This window comes from Colias eurytheme, chromosome 3 (genome assembly GCF_061535395.1).
Source record: "Colias eurytheme isolate Ceu_HAF_F1 chromosome 3, ilColEury1 Martin Lab GWU primary, whole genome shotgun sequence".
NCBI lineage: Eukaryota > Metazoa > Arthropoda > Insecta > Lepidoptera > Pieridae > Colias > Colias eurytheme.
Genome location: NC_142982.1, coordinates 8,562,817 through 8,579,417, shown reverse-complemented (window position 1 = coordinate 8,579,417; position 16,601 = coordinate 8,562,817). Strand labels below are relative to the sequence as shown.

Here is a 16,601-nt window from a genome sequence, read left to right as displayed (position 1 = left end):
AAAAATATACGCCAGCAAATATTACTAACAACACTTATTTAATGCCCAATGTCATATCTTAAATTTTTAATCTATGACAAATGACGCAAAATGTCGCCCGCCAAAAATTTTGTTCTAACTAAGTTTTAAAAATTATTATCTAGTTACTTACTGATTGAAAAGTTATTCCTTTGCACTTTTCCGTATTATTTGTATTATTTGTGCAATATCGTAACACACACGTAGGCATATTTGATGCGTTTCACTTTAAAACAAATAAAAAATGAGCGTGACGTTCGCGCCAATGAGCGAGCAAGCGACTGAGTGCAGTTACGCCACATGGCACATGACGTATGTTGAGTGGAACATAAGTGGTGTAGGCGGTATCGACTCCATATTAATATTATCTCAATGGAACCCACTATTATTTTCTTTGACTTTCAACTATTTCAGTGACTTGCCTATAGCTCGGAACTAGCTTGTTCCCGTCATTACGATATTATACTTTGTTGAAGTACGCTTGAATTGGACACTGATTTTGCTTGTGATTTGGATATTGTTCGACTTTAGTTTTTTGAAGAAAATTGCCTACTACATACATACACTCCACGTCAATATGCAGAAATGTTAAAAAAATTATTGAGTTAAAAAAATTTTGATCCTGTCAGCATCGACGAAACATCTCTTGACAAAAATTAATTCGTCATTGATAATCACCTGGTATCAATGCTTGCTCACTTGGTGTACATTACACGGGTGTAAATTACTTCCCTTCAATATGCGATGCACTGTACTTCTTGGTACACCAGTGCGTCTAGCAATACCGCGAGTACTGGTTGAAGGATCTTCTTCTACTTCTGTCAATATTAGACGATCATTGACTGATCTAGGCCTTCCTACTCGATTTCCAATTCCAGGAATACGACCTTCGTGGTATGCGTTATTTACTCTGAGAAAAAATCGGTGATCAGGATAGCAATCCCGATAGGGATAACGCTCACGATAAACACGTGCTGCTTGTCGAGTATTTCATTGGTACATCAAACATTTTTCTGCATATTCACGTGGAGTGTATTTATTAAGCATTTTCCTTCAAAAAACCAAAGTCGAACAACATCCAAATTCAAGCGTACTTCAACAAAGAATAATATCGTAATGACGGGATCAAGCTAGTTCCGAGCTATAAGCAAGTCACTGAAATAGTTGAAAGTCAAAGAAAATAATAGTGGGTTCAAGTATCGTCTATGATTGGCCAGAAACAATACAAAAGAATTCCAGCGCGCGCCCATAAACGCAATAATTCTCGGAATAACTTAATGAGTTGACTACCTGATAATTTCTAATTTGAATGTTGTACGCCAATTTAACATTTTTTTAAATACTTTATACCACATAATTATACCTTTTTGTAATTTGCATGAGATGTAGAAGTTTTTAAAATAAAGTTCCACAGGGTTACCATACATTTTTTTTACACCAGCTTTGTTCAAACTTCAGTCCGTAAACTTAAAAACGTAAAATTTTGCTCTATTTTTGGTCTAATTTTCTTGTTGTTGATAATTATGCTTGAGTATCATTTTAATTAGGAAGACTTAAATGTATTCTTAACAACCTTGAACAAAAAAATAAGAATAAAATAAAAACAGAAATATGGTAAAAGTTCATACAAATTTTGAAAATAAAACATAAATCAAAAACTTTATGGTCTAGGACAATAAATTTTATTATTTTTGTTAGATAATAAGTCCCTCTACTCCCCATAACCCGTTGGTCCACTACTTACGGGAAATCCTGTATATTGACCAGTGTACATTTTTGGATTAAAATTATTATATATATTATAAGTATATTATATAATTATTTATTTACATACTAGGTTTCCGCCCGCGTTTCGCCCGCGCATCAAAGAAAAACCCGCATTCGCATAGTTCCCGTTCCCGTGGGATTTTCGGGATTGCGTCATTTTCCCGGGATAAAAAGTAGCCTATGTCCTTTCTCGGGTATCAAAATATCTCCATACCAAATTTCATGAAAATTGGTTCAGTAGTTTAGGCGTGATTGAGTAACAGACAGACAGACAGAGTTACTTTCGCATTTATAATAGGTATCAGTATGGATAGATTGAGATTAATTGATTAAAATTAATGTAGTATTTTGAATTGTATAAAACGTAATAATGATTTTGAAATAAAAAATTGCGTTTGGCACCTATTTAACAACGAAAAAAACGTCTTGCAATAAAAAAATTATGTCTGATGGATCTATTTAAAGGCAAAAGATTAAAAATTACTGACTTTAAATTACGGATATTTTCCTGTGCAAATAAGATGCGCACTAATAAACGCAACCACTGCGGCCAGCCAGACAGCCCGGAATCTAACCGAAATAAGAAGAGAAACAGTATATCAAAGAACCAACTATGTACTTATACTAAAATTCTCTCTTGTCAACGTTGGTAGCTCATATACGATAATGTATATAAATCTTTAAAAATGCATTTAAATAGCAAAGGACAGATAGACTGATTTGACAAAGCGGGTGAAACCGAAATTAAGTTTTCAGATTTTCTGAATGAAAAAGAGTAGTTAAATTTTTGTTTGACGTCAGATTTAGAATAAAATAGGATTAAATAAATAGTTTACACTAACCATGACACAAAAATATATACTCCCTAAGAACCAGTGCCCTGCAGTGCCCAGGCCCCTGGGCCGTGTATTCAATATTCATGTCACTTTAGAACCGCTTCTTCGGTCTTCACCCTGATCCTGTTTGAGCTTGAGTCGGGGAAAAAATATACCTACCCTACCATATGTTACTCGGTACGATATTTTTTTAATCGATGGAGTTTGCAATAAGTCGTAACCAACAAACAATAACCAAATCATAAAATCAATTAGATAATATCCTATCCTATACTACCTACTAATACATATTTAATTGCGAAAGTTTGAGAGGATGGACGTTTGTGTATGTGTAGGTGTATGTTTGTTAATCACGCAAATACTACTGAACCGATTACAAGGAAATTTAGCACAAATATTATAGAGGGTAATTGGGATTAACACATAGGATAGAAATCTTTTAAAACTCTTTTATGCACCTCTCCAATTTAGCATATCCTTAAATTTAATATTATGTATTTTATCCTCTCCTATTATTCATTCATGTACATATTATTTGATGTATTCTATCTTTAATTTTATTGTGAATTCTTGTGAATATTTTTATTTCGAGAAATAAACAACTTTTTCTTTGAAAACGCGGGCGAAGCCGTGGGCGGAAAGCTAGTTTATATTTATGAAATCTAAACTAATCTATACTAATATTATAAAGCTGAAGAGTTTATTTGTTTGTTTGTTTGTTTGTTTGTTTGAACGCGCTAGTCTCGGGAACTACTGGTCCGATTTGAAAAATTCTTTCGGTGTTAGATAGCCCATTTATTGAGGAAGGCTATATATATCGTCACGCTAAGACCAACAGGAGCGTAGCAATGCGGGTGAAACCGCGGGGAACAGCTAGTAGGTACTAGGTACATATTAAAAGGAAAAAATTTTAATAAATTTCCTGGGAGTTCGGTATATTAGTACCTACGTGACAATATCATTGTGGTTTTGCAGTATATGGATTTAATTATAATAAATAGGGATACCTAATAAGGAATTAATACCTTATATAGTAATCGTAAATAATTTAAGTCTTTAAGAGGAAAATATCATATTCAAATTAATTTAATATAAACTCAGATGTATATCCAAAAATCAGTCACAAAAAGGACAGCCATGAGAATATTATTATTTTTGTTATTAAGTTTTATTTGCGAATTAACGCATACTTTACAAGTTAGTCGCCATGATATAAAATATTTGGTAAGTGCCACAAAATATTTTGAGAGCCACATTTAGAGATTTTAGTGATTACACACTACTTTTTGATAAAATTACTTTAACTTACCAACCCCGTGTCCTTTTCTTCCTTAATATTTTTTAGTTATATAAAATAAGTTTGCGTTTCTGATGAAGAAGTTCACCGAATTGTAATCAATGCGGTGTTCCAGAGGACCTAACGCATGTCTTGATGGAATTTTCCCGTAATGCAGCCTACCGATTATCCAAGTGTAGCAATAGGTATATTATGTATTGAAAAAAAAACGAACGAACGAAGAAATAGAAAGTATTATCAGACTTTATAATATAGGTTTCGCCTCAGATCGACAGTCTCCTTAAATTTGCAGATAATAGTTACACATTGAATTACTGTAGGTATTTTATATACCTATTAGGGTCATTTTCAAAATATTTGTACATCACGAAATTGTCAGTAAACTGTTTCGTTAGGAAATGTCAGGAAGTTGTAAAAGTAAGGCTGCATTCAGAATAAGGTAATATAACATATAAAAAAGTAAGAAGTCACTAGTTAAAAAAAATATATTTTTAGTTACAAAATAATCAAGAAACAATCAATTTTTATAATTCTCTGTTTGGTTTCCCTTTTATTTTCTTCTATCATTAGCTTCTTTCCATTTTTGTCTTCGAGCTTCTTTTTCACTGTCATTAAGATCTGATATTTTTCTTTGTCTTTGTTTCACTTTCTCGAGGTGTTTTTTCCTTTTCTTTTCATATTTTTCAGGGTTTTGCTTTTTTAGTTTTTCAATGTATTTTTTTGCCGTTCGGCACCGGTTAGCGGCATTCTGAAACTAAAAAAAGCTGTTGGATATATGTATTTTGAATAAAAATAAAAACAAAAGTAAGCATCACTCGTGTGGGTGGAAAAGCGATCAACACTAAATGCAATAAGGCAAGCGTTATCCCATCAGAAACCACTTGTAAAATTGGAGGCCAAGACTCACTGATCCGCTTTCACTATAAAAAAGTTATCAGATCCCAGGAAAAGTCAAGTCCCTAAGCCCGACTTTACTAACCCTACATCATGGTTTAAAAAAGTATGGCCTGTAGTTACAAAAAAATAATCTTGAGAGATTTATTGTTTTTCTCCTTTATTTTTATTCGTTACATTAATTTAACACACATTTTAATATCTTATTTTCATACTTTACACATGAGACCACAGCTTTACCGTCTACAATTTACTGACGTCAGTAAATGTCAAGAAATTGTTCGTCAGTAACATGTAAAAAATAACCTAAGAAATACTTTTACACAAAACATAATCACATTTACCATTAGATTGAAAGTGTAATCTATTACTCTAGTCATAATTTAAGTATATTACAATTGCGGTAGGTGAATTCTTCAAAATGTACTTACTTTTGTTGAGAATACGTCGTTAGGAAAATGTAACTAAATTTTTTGCACAGCACACTACAGGACTTCTTCCATGTCTGGACGACGAACAAAATGGCGGCGCGTTAATGTGACCTTACTTTTCGTGACATGACCAGTTTTGCCAATGATTAGAGTTAGATTCCTCTTCTTTGTGATACAAGAAGTTGGTTAATTATGTCAATATATCAGTGTCACGAAATTGTAACGATTGATAGGGACATTTTATAATATGTCATTCTTCGTTTATTTAAGGTAATTTAAATAGTTTAATCTATCAGATATAACACTTCAAACATTGCTTTTTAATTATGATACAAAAAAATAGGAAGTTTCATACAAAAATTCTGATAAAAATATTGGTTTTCATTGTCGTCCACATAGGGGACAATAAAAAAATGTATGGAGCTTTTTTTGTTACTTTATTTTCACATTAAATTTATGTAAGAATTTGAATCGCAATTCATTGCTTTTCATCAGAAATGATATGCAGTATGCTTAAGTTCAGTCTGTAAAACGTTAACAATGATTTATTTCAGTCGTAACCATATTTTTTTCGAAGATTTTTTAGGGGGACAAACATTTTGTAGTAATGTACAATTATTTTGAAAACGACCCATTAGCGCTATAATAGTAATGTGTGAACCTGAGCGACATAATCATTTAATTGAATAAATAAATGTTTGAGTTTGTAACAAAAATAACATTATTTTCTGCAAATATTTTTCGCCCATTTTGTTTTTTTTTTTTTTATTAAAATAAGTTTCTGTGATTTGAATTATTATAAGAGCGCACAAAAATTAGATTATTTTTAATAAGTAATTATCTCTTTTACTGTAGAAATACTTGACCCGATACGGCTATCTGGATGAATCGTCTATACGCTGTATACATAAATATTGCGAAGTTCCCAGCAATACATTGAGGGATGCTCTCAAATCATTACAACATTTTGCGCACTTGGAGGAAACTGGTAATATTTTCATTCAATTTGTTGTTGATTTTAAATAAAAGAAAATAAGATTTAAGCATGATTTACGCTATACTGTGTCTCTACCGGGCCGTGCCCCATCCTGAGCTCGATCAAAAATCCATCGTGGTTCTGGGTCCGGACGGGGCACGTTTTTGAAATGTGTACCTATAGATATTGTTTTATTTGTTTCCCTGCTTCGGCACGGCCCATCCCCAGCATGATGTGGCTCATGCTTTAAGGCCCCGACACAAAAACTTCTTAGAACATGCATAATATTCATTGTTTTTTTATTGGTAGGCACTTATTTTATTTACAAAAATATATTAATTATTCATTTAAAAATGAATTTTTTTAATGAGCCGCCGTGCGTTAATCTACAAACGCACCTACGCGCGTGAGTGCGCAAAAAACCCGCACGATGATGCAGATCTGCACTCCTGCAGGAACGCGCGTAGGTGCTTCGACACGCAACATGCAGCATGATGCGGGGCAGTGTGAAGATCGCCTAAGACAGTGCGCGCACGAGCAACTTTGTCTCCGCAACTATTTTGTCTCCGCAACTATTTTGTCTCTCCCTCCTATGGGCTAGTATGAAAGTGCGCGCACGTAGCGATGCAACTCCCCATACAAATTGATGGGAGAGACAAAATAGTTGCCGAGACAAAGTTGCTCGTGCGCGCTAGCTCTTAGTCTATGTTCTATTCATTATCGAAAGGACGACGCGACGCCCCCTTCGGCCCCTCTCGTTCGCTTCTTGTTTACGTAATTTTTGGGATGCGCGTAGAGTTTATAATATTTAAACGGAAAATTAAATTAATATATGTATTTATTTTTGTATGAAAATAAAATCTAACAAATTATCAAAAGTCGTAGAACAAATGCTGTTATTTAAAGTTATGATCTTGTCCTGCAAGGTTGCTGGTGTTTTATAAGTAACCCTGTATAAAATGAATGTTTGTACTTCCTTTAAAGAATCGTCAACTATGAATCTGATCATAATATGACGATCTTCAGGAAAGCGCTATGCATGAGCGCATGAGCCATGAAGCTATCTGAATTGGAACAACCTTTCCTCGACAGTGAACCACAGGCGTGCACACTGCACAGGTACTTGTCTACAGTTATTTTTAACGTTTCAGGCGAGCTAAATTACAAAACCAAACATTGGATGTCATTGAGCAGATGCGCACATCCCGACGTACACAGGCGTTCCAAAAGATACAGTATTTTAGGTAATTTCTGTTATATTCTTGTAATTCAAATCGATATAATATGAGCTTAATTCCGCTTTAAATTTAATTTAGTTAGCTTATAATATCCACACACAAAAGCTTCGCACGTAACAAAAGCTTGGTAGTAGATTTATACCTATAGCTTATGTAGATGTACAGCACGGCCAATTTCATCATCAGCATCATCATCATCCCATATACGTTCCCAATGCTGGGTCATGGGCCTAAGGGTAGGCAATAATCCACCAAGCTGTCGTCGAACTTTTTTGATTCTTCGACATGCCGGTTGAAATTAAATTGAAAAATTGAAACATCAATTTATTTACGGCACGCCCTCGCCTGGTCTCGAACCCCGGACTTGTCGATTTGAACTGCGAGGTCCTTACCACCACTCATTTAATCAAAATCCATTCAGTAGCCTTGGATAATTCAGTTTAAACAAACATGAAAACATAAATAACACACTAGATATCTACTTATTCCAAATTCTAATATGAATTTTGTCTAATTCATTTAAATCTTTCAGGAAAATTTCTTAAGAAATTCATTCAATACAAGATAAAGTATACACCGAAGATGGACACTCGTTACGTCGACTCTATGATTGCCATGGCTTTCATGATATGGTCTCCCTCTTCTGGAATTACTTTTGTTAAGAGAGACAAAGGACCCGTCGATATAATAATTGAGTATGATATGCGCATTTAATATTAATATCACTGAAGAGGACCTTTACTTGTTATTTAAAAAGTAGTTACTCTTATATATAAAAATGAATCGCAAAATGTGTTGGTAAGCGCATAACTCGAGAACGGCTGAACCGATTTCGATAATTCTTTTTTTATTATATTCCTTGAAGTACGAGGATGGTTTTTATGTAGAGAAAACGTAAATATGTACCACGGGCGAAGCCGGGGCGGACCGCTAGTCTTCTTCTTCTTCTTATATATAAAAATGAATCGCAAAATGTGTTGGTAAGCGCATAACTCGAGAACGGCTGAACCGATTTCGATAATTCTTTTTTTATTATATTCCTTGAAGTACGAGGATGGTTTTTATGTAGAGAAAACGTAAATATGTACCACGGGCGAAGCCGGGGCGGACCGCTAGTAGATAATAAAATCCATTCTGAGTTCTATTTTAAATACAGTGTGTTTGTCTGTCTCGTGGGCACTCACAGCAAAACCACAGGACCGATGTGCGAATCAAAATAGTTCAAAGGTCAAATTTTTGGCTGTGTTTCAAATTCAGAGTGATATAACGTAATAGCATCTAGCGTCACGGGTAGCTGAGTTAGTCAAGCATCCGCCCCGGATTGGCGTGAAAGGATGCGGGTTCGAGTCCCGCCTCGTGATCGATTTTATTCTATTCTTTATTTAAAATACGTAATAGCATCTCTACAATTTTTGGAATGCCTCATGCCACGAATATTTTGTTACTACTAGATATTCGCCCTTTTAGGCTACTATTTATATTCGGTATCCGGTCGAATAGGACAAGCTAGCGTTCGTAGCGGTATCTTACAATTACTATAGTAAGATAAAACCTCTTTTTTTATGTATTTCCTATTATTACCTATCTTTTTGCGGGCGGGCAAGAGATGGCATGCAGAGGTGAGAGGTCCTATTGTAAGGGTTTTGCTTTTATCCATTTGGGATCCGGAACCCTAATTATGAATAATAATTTATATGAGATTTGATTCACATCTTTACCTATGCCAGCTGATGTAATTCATATCTACCGAAGCATGCTCGACTCCTGATTTTGTTTCAGGTTTGGCAGTTTAAAACTTCACAGCGATAAAATTGTGATTGCGAATACGGTACGTTCAAGTCAGTAGATACCTACTAATGATATTCAAGAATTTATAACTTAAATATGTTCTTTTTCCTTTTTTTTTTCAAAAATAACTAAGTAGGTATGTTAGCAAAGTTATAAAATTTACAAAAAATCGTATACATTAATAAGTGTGAATTATTTTTCATTACCTATCAGAAACGTGCACAAATTACCAGAATTAGAATCAATGACGAGGTACAATTTGGCGAAAATTTCAAATCAGATGCACCGAACTTATTTCAAGTAAGTACAGTGAATATTACAGGTAAATTAGCTAGGAGAAATTTTTGCGTTTGTAGTAGTGTATGGTCAGCAAATAAAATAAAACAACATTTTATTTTTAGTTTTTATTTTATACAGGGTTACTTGTAAAACACCAGCAACCTCGCAGGACAAGATAGCTAACATCATAAATAACAACATTTGTTCTACGACTTTTGGCATAACGCAATAAATTATTTTTAAATGATTTTTTAAACTTTTATTGTACTCTCCTTACATTTGTAAGTCTATGTTCTATTAATTATCGGATGGACGACGCGACGCCCCCTTCCCCCTCTCGTTCGCTTTTTGTTTACGTAATTTTTGGGAGGCGTAGAGTTTATAATATTCAGACGGAAAATTAAATGAATATTTATTTTTGTATGAAAATAAAATCTAACAAATTATCAAAAGTCGAAATGTTGTTACTTATGATGTTAGCTATCTTGTCCTGCGAGGTTGCCGGTGTTTTACAAGTAACCCTGTATATATAAGGAATTTTAAATTAAACTATATGTGTTTCTCCTCTGAAAAAGATGAGACTTTATTTTAATATTTGCACATTTAACATACATATAACTTTTACATTAACAATGTTACTAAAATGAAAAATTTACTAACCTGAAAAAGAAACGACATTTAAAGTTTAATTCTTTAGTTTGAGAAGTCAAAGGCTTGCCTCGACCATGTTTTAACACTGGAGCCATATTGAATTAACAATATAAAGTTACAACACTTACACACAAATTAAACACTAGTTATGGCCCTGCCTTCATACAAAACTGCTGAATACGCCGTTCGCACGGGAATAGAATGTGGATGCGATTTCCCTTATAGCATCCAAGCTTACGTCTTTATAATTATTAAACTGTATAAATTCATTCTTTAACTCCGGTCTGCATCGTGCAGACATGGGTGTAAAAGTCTCATTTTAGCTATTAAATGTAGTTTTTAAGTACATCTGAGTTTTCATTTGGGGCCTCCGGCTGCGGGACATGTAATTCACTTCAACAAATATTATAACAATAATAACAAATAATAACAACAATCAACAAATACAAAATTTATCAATTAAACTACGTACATAATAATTATAATTTTTGAATGAAATGTGCTTTATGTTCTAACGCTACCAAACGACTGCACGTGGCACCTGCGGACAGCGTAAACTGGTTTATTCTGGTTTTGTGCGTGTTTCCACTTTCCACTATCAAGTGACGATTTATTTATTTGTTTTGTTTCGTAATTATTATGGTCAAATATTAATTATGAAACAAATTATTATGGACACGATATTTTATTGTTTCACGGTAGTCGCCTTGTCGTTTGCTCAAGGACGTAAAATTGAATGATATATTTTTTTTTATAAAGTCAAAACCATTTTCTTTCAAATAAAAACTTGTTTTTATTGAAAACAAAAGTGTTGCTAGGAATAAGTATAAAGTTAAATAGTAATGTTAGGATATCGAAACATTTTTGTATAGGCCAGAACGATATAGTGGAAACGCGCTCTAAGATCTGAGTAATATACACACCACTACATATGCAAAAATTTCTCCAAGCTAATTTACCTGTACCTATATTATATAGTGTATAATTATTAATTACTGAGCTTAATATATATATTATATAGCTTATATAGCCTATGCCCTATACCTATAGTCTTCCCCGATGAATGGGCTATCTAACAACGAAATAATTTTTCATAGATACGTTTATCTACAGCCTACGTCAATCTCATACATTCGTAGTCTATTCTATTGAACGCTACGCTAACAGAAAGCCACTTGACTAGGGGGGCAGTAGCTCCTGAGATTAGCGCGTTCAAAAAAACAAACAAACTCTTCAGCTTTATAATATTTAAGTATAGATCTTAGTATAGATTATGATAATATTTGTGATGAAAGGGGATTTTATGAAATGTTAATCAACCGGAGAGTTAAAGAAAGTTTTTTTTTTTTATTTTTATTTTTTATATTATTTTATGTTCTATTATAGAAAACTAGGATATGGCCATTTTACATACAATGCCAATTATGCCATCTACATCCATCGGTATAAAGCTTATTTCACGCTACACCGTGCAATATCCATCGACCTTTCAACGCGGTGTCTCGTCCAGCCCCCGGACGTGCACGGCCAGCTATCTTCATAATGTTTCTGTCGTGGCCATATCGTAGATTTGCTCCATTCATGAAATTATCGATCATTTCATGAAATGCGACCATTTCATGAAATGGTTGACTGTCTATTGGCAACATCATGATGTGGTTTGAGCAGATATATGATAAGAAATCGTATCGAAATATATCTCGATTTGGCGAACTAAACGCGCGGTTATTTCATGAAATGATCAAAATTATTTGATCATAATATCGTAAAATAGTTACATTAATTATTGGTAGAGGCGCTGCAAGCGCTGTGTTTATGTGATAAGATGGCGGCCACTTGCGAAATTTTATTATTCGCAGTTAAAAATTTCATAATTCGTTTAATTACAATATGAAGAAAATCATAGCAAAGAATTTACGACGAAGAGGTTCGAGTACTATGGAAACTGCGGATATCTTATATTGAAGAAAAAATGCGTCAAAAATCCTATAACTAAGTATATCTTAATCTTAATATATACATTATACAGGGTGTAATCGTTAAGTGTGCACAGGCGATTTTTCCGTAAGTATTACAGATAACAAAAAACTTTAAACTGATATCGAAAGTACTTAACCTAATGAGTAAAATGGCCGTAATAAATTTTTTAAAATAAATCGAGAAATATCAAAAAAATTATCTTTAAACCCTCCCATACATTAAGTATGAAATATGAATATCCCGTATACATTTAATATGAAAGATTTTTAGCTTTCTTTTTCTTTTTTGGTTTTCTGCTTTAATTACTTCGCAAATTTGAAGTGGCATTTTCCACGCTTTTTCCGGACATTTTCACGCATTTTCCGAGCATTTCCCGGGGATTTTCCGGATGTTTCCCAGACATTTCCCGGACATTTCTCAGGCATTTTCCGGGGATTTTCCAGGCATTTTCCGGATATTTTCCGGGTATTTTCCAGGCATTTTCCGAACATTTCCCTGACATAGCCTGTAAATGTCTGGAAAATTCCCGGGAAATGCTCGGAAAATCCCCGGAAAATATCCGGAAAATGCCTGGAAAATCCCCGGAAAATGCCTGAGAAATGTCTGGAAAATGCCTGGGAAATGCGTGGAAAATTCCCGGAAAATGCAAGGGAAATGTCCGGAAAATGTCTGGGCAACATCCGGAAAATCCCCGGGAAATGCTCGGAAAATCCCCGGAAAAAGCCTGGGAAATTCCCGGAAAATAACCGGAAAATGCCTGGGAAATGCTCGGAAAATGCGTGGAAAATTCCGGAAAAACCGTGGAAAATGCCAGGAAAATATCCGGAAAATGCGTGAAAATGTTCGGAAAATATCCGGTAAATGCGTGAAAATGTCCGGAAAATATCCGGAAAATGCCTGGAAAATCCCCGGAAAATGCCTGAGAAATGTCCGGAAAATGCCTGGGAAATGCGTGGAAAATCCCCGGAAAATAACCGATTATAATAAAATTCGCACACCATGTGCAGTTCGATCCAACTTGAGAGATAGGATAGTTTAAACATGTAGGTACCACGGGCGAAGCCGGGGCGGACCGCTAGTGTGTTTATATGTATATTCTACTATATTACATTTACATATTATAATTGTTTCTTTTCTAAAAAGCCATTCGCTTCTGTCATTCGCTGGCCGCTGCCGCGGCACTAACTTGAATGACAATAAACAAATTCAATAAATATTCAGAATTTTTTAAATATTTTAGGGCTGATTTTTCAATCCTTTGATAAAACTTATTCGTCGAATAATGTATAAAACTACCATTTTAAAAACGTATTCTAATTGCCCGTACAGTGCGACACAAAAGAGATGAAAATAAATGAGGGCGCCACCGTCGCTCATATAGCAACACTGATACTGCGACGCAAGCGATCTTGATACTATAGAATAAAAATCCAAAAATCTATATAATATAATCTAAAATAAATACCGCGATTTAAACCGTTATAATTCTTTCATTGTAGCAATAGTGTAATTTAAGACAAAAATACATTAGTATTTTAATTGACCTACCTAGGTCAAATTTTACTTAAATGTATTTGGAATTAGTTATTTTATAAAAATCGGTCAAGTGTTTAGACTGCAGAGGCGCACATAGAATCAAACATACAAACAAACAAGCATACATGCAGCTCAAACAAATTACCCTCTTTCTGGGTCCGTCGGGTAGAAAAAAACAAGGCGATTTGAAAACCACATATTTTTATTTTTTTTGTAGATAAATTTTGTACATTAATATAATTCATCAAAATCTAAATATTCTACTCCTTCAAAGGACTGATCATCACTCTGTTTCGAAGTACTGGCAAGAGGGTACGGGGCATCTTCAGTATCTGTAAATATGATACAGTAAATATGATTTTTTTTCTCATGGTTTGATTGATTAATAGATAGATAGCTGTATGAAAACAGTTATCACTATACTATGTAGTAAAATCTAAACTAGGTACTTTATTTGAGGCTGGTTGGATTGGATATAACTTCTTGACTCAAATTGTGCTGGTCGCACTATAAAAACTAGTTTTTGTTTACATACAAATAACCTCAAATTAAATTGCGAAAACGTAATAATCGCCATACATACATACATTAAACACTCGTTACTAATGGAATATTCTATTTTACGTAGTACTGAGCAAAAATTAATGGAATCTCACCGGTATATTCTGCTGTACGTTTGTAAACGTTTTCCAAATCAGTCAATAAATTTCCAGCTTGAAATTCGGACAAACACCGAATAAAAACTTTATACACCACATCACGGACACCGCTACGTTTAACCTTTTTCATGATGTCTCCTTTTTTATTTAAATTTCTTGTTCTAAATAACAATTTTATCTCAATAATTCTCCTCTTCACGAAAAAAACAACAAATTTTTATTCAACTTGACAGCTACATTGCCAATTCAGGGTTGCCAGGTAATGAAAAACGAATTAGTTCCAAAATAATTAATTTCATCTCTTTTATGTCGTACTATATTTGACAGTTTACGTGACATTTTAATATTATCGTGTAATACTTTATTGGACGGATAAGTTTTATCCAAGCATTGAAAAATCGGCCCTTATACGATCTGGCCAAATGTGGATGACAATATCGTAAAACATTGACTATTTAAAGATGTGGTCAAACTAAATTGGCCACAATATCATGAAATGTGACCATTTCACGAAATGATCAATCATTTCATGAAATGATCAATCATTTCATGAAATGAGCAAATTTACGATATGGACACGACATTTCTATACTCGTGTAACTCGTTAAATTATTCGGATATGCACATGAAACTTACCCGTTTCCGGTTTCAGGTCGTCGCCCACGAAATAGGCCACGCTATAGGCTTGGGTCACACCGATGTCCTGGGTGCAATGATGTATCCCGTGTACGATTATGGAAGAAAAATATATACACTTGACGAAGATGACGAACGCGGCGCTCAGGTTAGTTATTTTCTTCTTACAACCTTTGACGTCACTACAACTCGTCTTTCGGTTTGATACCTATATCTATATATTCTGTATCACTTTGATATATCTATATTATTGCATCTTTATATAAAAAAGAAAGTCATGTTAGTTTCAACCAAGAAGCTTATACACTGGAGATTGCACTATGACGTGATTATGACCATTAACTTGTAACAAGAAAATATGACGTTGAATGACGCCTGTATGTTTTTTATCCCTTTCACACAAACTTGCCAAGTTAGGTGTACAAGCTTCTTGGTTACAACACTTCAACTGAACGGATTTTAATTATTTTTGGTCCCTTGTATTTGTGTCCACTTGGATAAGGATACCTACTTAATAACTTTTATTAAATCAGAAACTTATATATAGCGACGAACAGCTAGTATGTTATATTTCTCCTCTCTACTGCCAAGTAAAACTTTTGATAAGTGGAACTAGCGGGTCATACATTCTTTTTAAGTTTGATAATTTTAATGAATGTTGTTTCAGGACGCCTACAACTTCCAGGTAGTTTCGTACCCAGGCCGTTTCCAATATAAACAACTTAAGAAAAAATTGACAAAACCCTTCGACGATTTTAGGAGTACGATGAAACAGTCATTTGGGTTACATATAAAACCCCTTGACATGTCGGAAGAATTCTTTTCAAAAGGATTTTAAACTTTTTAAGTTATATTCTATAACAAACAAGTTATTTTTTCTCATAATCTTTATAACATGTATGTAATTATAATAAACCATCTGGCAGAGTGTTGTATTTTAATTAACCTTTTAAGAGGAGTCCTTTCAGCGAAGCGGAGTAAAATTGGTTTGCAAGATCAAATTTTTGATACATTTGCATATGACGCTTTAAGAAAAAATAATCAATACACTTCAAGATTTCTATTTACACCTAAGAATTGTTTTGACTTTGGGTACCTTAATACCATTTGGAAATGTGCAGATTACTTACCTATTAAAAAAAATCATGATCACGGAAAATCTAACTGATGCCTTCAAGATTTTCTTTGAACCTTTTTACTTTGTATTTCATGCTTTAAATATGAACTCAGGTGAAACATATATGTACTTATTTGTAAGTAAGTATTCTTATTATCTGTAAGTAAAACATACGTTATTCTTACAAATAATAAGGTTGTCCGAAATGATTCAATATCATTCTAACAGCTGTAACAACAATCGTAGTGACTTTGAAGAATGTACCTCTCTCTCTCTCTTCAGCCTTTTTCCGTCCACTGTTGGACAAATGGACATCTCCTAAGGCACGCCGTTTGGCTCGGTCTTCAGCTTTTCGCCGCCATTTTGTACTAGCAATCTTGCGTATATCGTCGCTCCACCTTGCTACAGGGCGTCCTACACTACGTTTGCCGAGTCGCGGTCTCCACTCTACAACGCGTTTGCCCCAACGCGAACGGTTATCCGTTCGGCGACAAATGT

The 16,601-nt window shown here is 34.1% G+C and overlaps 2 protein-coding genes across 3 annotated transcripts in view; one reads left to right on the top strand and one right to left on the bottom strand.

Moving 5' to 3' along the window:
* The window catches only part of LOC149909803 (peptidyl-prolyl cis-trans isomerase NIMA-interacting 4), a 107,613-nt gene that overhangs the window by 4,866 nt on the left and 86,146 nt on the right, over positions 1 to 16,601 (bottom strand). Inside the window, exon 1 of one of the 2 annotated variants that reach the window (XM_090119938.1) lies at positions 14,987 to 15,199. The exons of the other annotated variant lie outside the window; for it this stretch is intronic. The gene's annotated coding sequence lies outside the window, so the exon portion shown is untranslated. Of the gene's footprint in view, positions 1 to 14,986; positions 15,200 to 16,601 lie in introns of those variants that run through there. 2 annotated transcript variants of the gene reach the window in all.
* On the top strand, positions 7,376 to 15,904 carry LOC149909816 (matrix metalloproteinase-20-like). The gene is made up of 6 exons (XM_090119933.1): positions 7,376 to 7,463; positions 7,990 to 8,152; positions 9,237 to 9,285; positions 9,459 to 9,545; positions 15,003 to 15,134; positions 15,654 to 15,904. Exons 1-6 carry the CDS (start codon positions 7,400 to 7,402, stop codon positions 15,822 to 15,824), a joined length of 666 nt encoding a protein of 221 aa, XP_089976059.1. The 5' UTR covers positions 7,376 to 7,399; the 3' UTR covers positions 15,825 to 15,904.